General features: G+C 41.6%; 1 protein-coding gene across 1 annotated transcript in view; it reads right to left on the reverse strand.

Moving 5' to 3' along the window:
- Nucleotides 1–3435: 3435 nt before the first annotated feature.
- The window catches only part of LOC103756229 (pancreatic alpha-amylase), a 6298-nt gene continuing 4580 nt past the window's right edge, over nucleotides 3436–5153 (reverse strand). The window contains exons 4-9 of the mRNA XM_029963223.1: nucleotides 5104–5149; nucleotides 4894–5016; nucleotides 4710–4809; nucleotides 4382–4503; nucleotides 4145–4270; nucleotides 3436–3738 (exon numbers count right to left, since the gene is read on the reverse strand). Coding sequence (XP_029819083.1) covers nucleotides 3549–3738; nucleotides 4145–4270; nucleotides 4382–4503; nucleotides 4710–4809; nucleotides 4894–5016; nucleotides 5104–5149 — 707 coding nt within the window. The 3' untranslated portion in view covers nucleotides 3436–3548. The remainder of the gene's footprint in view (nucleotides 3739–4144; nucleotides 4271–4381; nucleotides 4504–4709; nucleotides 4810–4893; nucleotides 5017–5103; nucleotides 5150–5153) is intronic.

Genomic DNA, 5153 nt, shown 5'->3' on the forward strand with positions numbered 1-5153 from the left:
GAATTGTTAAAGTCTTAAAATTTCTCTGTAAAACCATTTAACTACTGTTCCTAAAATGTTCTCTAAGGGATATCATTGCTAATAATGGATACTTACAGACCATCTGGGTGAAATAAGTTAAAGAATTTTTCTCGTACCTACACTGCAAATTAATTATCTCTGCATTGATCTTCCTTCTGTTCCAGTCTACTTCCCTTAAATGCCTCCATATGTTGTACAGCACAAAACAAACCATGTTTGAACAATGTGTTGATATATACAAAATTCTGCTTAATTTCAATTATGGTACCTGTGAAATGTAGATATTCCAAATCATACTTTTATAGGCTTCATATTGCTTGAATATGGTAGTTACAGGACAATAGTTACAGCCTCATTCCTCTGTTGCTCCAGCACATTATAAAGAAAATAAACAGCTTGTTCTTTATTTAAAGGTGTCCTCAACACTCACCATTAGTAGCTTTGGTGTACCATAAATGCAAAAGCTTTCATAAAACCATCATTGCTTTTGGAGTTGTTCATTTTGTACATTATCCAAGAGAACACCATATTTCTGTAAAAAGATGAAATTGTTCAAAGAGTGGAGGTGTCTGAATCTAACACAGTTCCTTTAAGCTTCCCAAAGAGCACAAAGGAAGAGCTGGCTAGGATGGAAACGGTACTTGTCATGTGACAGAAGAGGCAGAAAAGCAGGAAAAGCAAAACTGGGATAAAAGTGTATGGAAGTCTAATAGAACCGAGTAGAACAGAGGGCAGCTGGAGCAGCTGAACCAGGGACAAAAGGACAGAAGGCAAGTTTCTCAGATACACTATTATCTTACTCATCATAAGTAAAGATGGATAGATTCACCTTCTGCACAACCAATGTCAACTGAGCAATTCTTCATGACCCAGCAGCTGCATTCATGCTCTTCTCCAGTGAAGGAACTGAAATTATATAACAGAACTAGTTAAACTTCTCTGGAAATCTCACAGATCCCAAAGGAAAAATAATCTATTACTAACTGTCATCTTTCTTCCATTCACTTTAAAACCCAGCTGATAACCAGATAGTACGTAAAAGTCAGCAGTATTTACCTTTGCTCAGAAAGTTTTTTCCAATCAGGTACCTGGCATATCCCTAAAATTGGAAATATTGTTTTTTGTGTGCTTAATCCCAGCTGGTTAGGTCAGGGGACTTTTCCCATGTTTAAATTCTACACCAGATTTCAAAATAAAATATAAAAATGAGAAGAGAGTGTACCTGGAAAACTCCAAATCTGGAGTGAAAATAAAAGTCAACTCTTATTCAAATCTTTATTTTCTTTTCCATCTCAGAATTTCTAGGGTTTGAGATAGTATTTTGGAAGGCTTGAGACTGGTAATATTAATAAAAAATAAAAATCAACCTATAACAGATTTTGACATTACTCAATTAAACTCACTGACTGGCCAATGACAGTGAGCACCACTTGCCACAGAAAATGAAATATTGCATAACGCCCACAAAATTCTAAAGTTTTACACTTCAGCAGATCTGTTAGACACAGATCTTCTTGTGCCCCAGCAAACATTTTACTTTAAACTTGATAAATTTCATAACATAATTTCAATTTTTCACTGATTACTGGTACACAAGATTAAGGCCTTGGTGCCTTCAATTTACATACAGAAGGGTGACAATAGAAATGATAACAATAAATATTTCCTAGTACTAAAATTTTTTAAAAAACGTAGCGATCATCAGTAAAGCTAACTGGGGCTTGTGAGTTATCTGAAAGACCTGGTGTTACTCTGGATGACACTGTTGCTTTCTTCATCATCTTTGTGCTCATACTATAATGCAATGTGTTAAAAAGCCTGAAATAAAAGGAACAAAAAACAGGTCAGGTCCTTTCCAAGCAATGAACATTTGCCCCACAAAGTTTTACTTACATATAAGGAAACTGTCTCCAGATTTCTTTTCCTCCATATTTCTATTTAATTCTACTGTGAAATGCAGAGCCATCTGAGTCTACATTAGGCAAAACACTCACTGCACTCCAACATAACTGGAAAGCGGATCCACATATGTTCACAGGCACAGACATAATCTTCTCCATATTCAGCACCGCCTGTTGATTATGGACACCTCAGATCAATGTGTGTCATTTCAGTCATTTGCCACAAAAACTGTGGGGCTTGGAGGTGGATTTGTAATTTGAAATGTGGACTGACAATTCCATTTGGGATTGGGTAGTGTCTGAATAATAGCTAGTATGGAATCACAGTGTTTCTGAGGGTTAGAGCTGAATGCAGGGCTTAAACAAACACGGGTACAGTAACCCAGGAGGAGCAGGCAGTGCCAATCAATTTCAAAGGGGCAGGAGGGCTCCTGACCTGCCCCTGTGGGCAAACAACAGGTCTGCACTGGCTATGAACATCCTGCCACACAAATCTCCCAATCTCTGACACTGCTCCAGTGAGTGGATCCAGGGGCTGCGTGGGTGGATCCAGGTAGTGCTGGACATAGCCAGCAATGCAGACAGACGATAGGTCCAGCACTGGGCCAGGGACACTCTTCCTACACCACGACTGCTTTGACAGACACTCTAAGCCCTTGGGCACACTGAGAGCCAATAACCACCCCCAACATCCACACATACTCTCTCTCCCACCACAAAAGGGAAAGAGCCCTTAAAAGTACACCTTTACCCCAAAAATTGCAAATCTGAGCAACCCTCTTCTATTTTCCCCTCCAGATCAGGCCGCAATAAGTACTTTTGGCCTAGCAGACACTGACTTAAAGCAAAGCTCACACTTGCCTTTTAAGTCAATATTTTCTCACAGTTGACAAGGAAATAGGGAAAGCTGCCAAATCTGTGTTCCGTCTGTGTAATTCCCTGAGATATTACAGAATAAGGGAGCCTAACGCACCACATAGACAAGAATATGCTGGGTTTCAGCCACTGGCACAAGGGGTAAGTGATGCCTGGGTATACAACGTCCTTGGACACCTCTGGAACCCTCCACAGTGAATGTTCATTTGCAGCAAACCACTGGGGATAACAACAGAAGAGCTGTGGATTTGATTAGTACGGGCACAAACTGTAACCCACTGGTTTGACTGAAGCCACAGACTGGAATAACTGCTTGGCATGGCCCAGCTTCCTTCACTGGCCAAGACCCCAGGTTTGGTTTGCCACAAGAAAGGTATAAACTGTATGCAGGCACTGCTTGTAGCTGACTGCCCACAACGTGACTGCTGTGGGATACAGCTGTGTGTGCATGTATTAGCCTTGGAAATAATGCATTTTAACTTACTGAGGTGCTGGTTTGGGGGGGTGTTATCTATTTTATTTTCTCCTATTAAGTGGGAATTGAAGCGCTGCATTGCCTTAAAACCTATGACTGCAATGCCACTAGTTATGAGGTAATAAAGTTACATCCAATTAATTAAGGGAAAAAGTACGACTCTTCAATTTACTTGCCATTTACTATTCACCAGATACAGAATCATTCATGCTCAAAAAGCAGGAAACTACATATAGGGGAAACAGTAATGCACAGAAGAGGACATTTCTCTGGAGTTACAATTTTGCATCAACATGAATAGCAATAAATGGATCTTCAGCGTCGGTATTAATCTGGAAATTAGCCTTTCCATCACCAGAAACATACACCTGTTTTCCAGTACATTTGTTGTCCTCCTTTTGTCCAGAAATAACATCACAGTAAGTACCAGCAGGCAGTCCAGTTTGCAAATAAACACTCATATTCCTGTGTGAAAATAAACAAATACTATTTATCCATTATTTTAAAAACAAACATTTCAAATTGTGTGCAAGATTTTTGAACCTGATGCTACTCCCTTACTTTGAAGAGCAATGTGAAGCATGAGCTTTCTGATCCTACCCCTGCTTCATTCCCTATGCTCCCAGCACCAAGCCTGCCAGAGTTCAAGAAGTGTTTGGATGATACTCTTGGGCACATGATGTGAGGCTTGGGGATGGTCCTGTGCAGGGCTAAGGGCTGGACTCGATGATCCTTGTGTGCCCTTTCCAACTCAGAATATTCTGTGATTTTAGCTCTCTAGACTTGGCATACACTTGAATAACTCGGGTTGTATTGCTGATGAGGGATGCTATGGTTCTCTCTGGGTACAGTGTTTCTCCCATTGACTTACCAGTCATCATTATTGAAAATGATGAAGCCTTTATTACCACGGCCAAAAGCTACTTGATTGCTGCCATTGTCCCACCAGTTGGAGAAAGGTTCACCGTCCACCACGTTACGGAAAATAACCATGTTCCTGAAAATACAAGGAACGGCTGTCACTGCAGCTGCAAGAGCTCTAAAGCCATGAGGAACATGAAGCAAAAGCAACTGCTTTCACTCAGTTTTTTCTCCCACAGTGTCCTACTTTATCTGACGCCAGCGATGTTCACAAACCCAGTCGTTGCCACAGGTAGTGTCCTCATTGATTGTCACAGGCTTTATTGAGCCATCCGAGTTACTTGGGGGTCCAACCCAGTCATTGATGTCCTGTAATTCAGAAGTTTATAACTTCTTACTGAAAATGCAGAGAGCCTCTTGGGAGAGAAAAGCTAGATGGAGCATCAAATTTTCACCAGCTAGATCCAACATGGCCCAGTGAAATCCCTTAACACACTGAAATGCGCTGGACTACTTCTAGGGCCCTGCTCTGGTCCTTATCCACCACAAATGCATCATCAGCATTGCAGGCTTACCTTTCCATCAACAAAATATCTTGGCCAGCGGAAACTTGACATCACACGTGTGAACCCATACGGATGGGCCAGCATGAAACCAACTGCCATTTTATAGAGCCTGTTGGTTGGACAAAGCAAGTCATGAGACGTGCAAAGAGAAACAGACAGACAAAACAGCACCCAGACAAGAGCAATCTCTTACCTGGCATCCCAGAAGGTCAGAATAGCAGATCCACCGGCCCCATGCCCCCGCTGGTTGTCATGATTGTCCACAAAGACCAGGGCTCTGTCAGAAGGCACAAAGCCCCAGCCTTCTCCCCAGTTCCTAGCCAAAAACACAAAGAGCTGAAGTTACCCTGTCAACTGTTGTATCCAGTGTAGCCCAGATAAATAGCAGCACCTCCATCCTTACTTTAGGTAGGCCATCTTTTCTCCGTTCCACTTGCGGATCACTGTCCCCAG

This window comes from Manacus vitellinus, unplaced genomic scaffold (genome assembly GCF_001715985.3).
Source record: "Manacus vitellinus isolate BGI_N305 unplaced genomic scaffold, ASM171598v3 scaffold_56_pilon, whole genome shotgun sequence".
NCBI classification, from domain to species: Eukaryota; Metazoa; Chordata; class Aves; order Passeriformes; family Pipridae; genus Manacus; species Manacus vitellinus.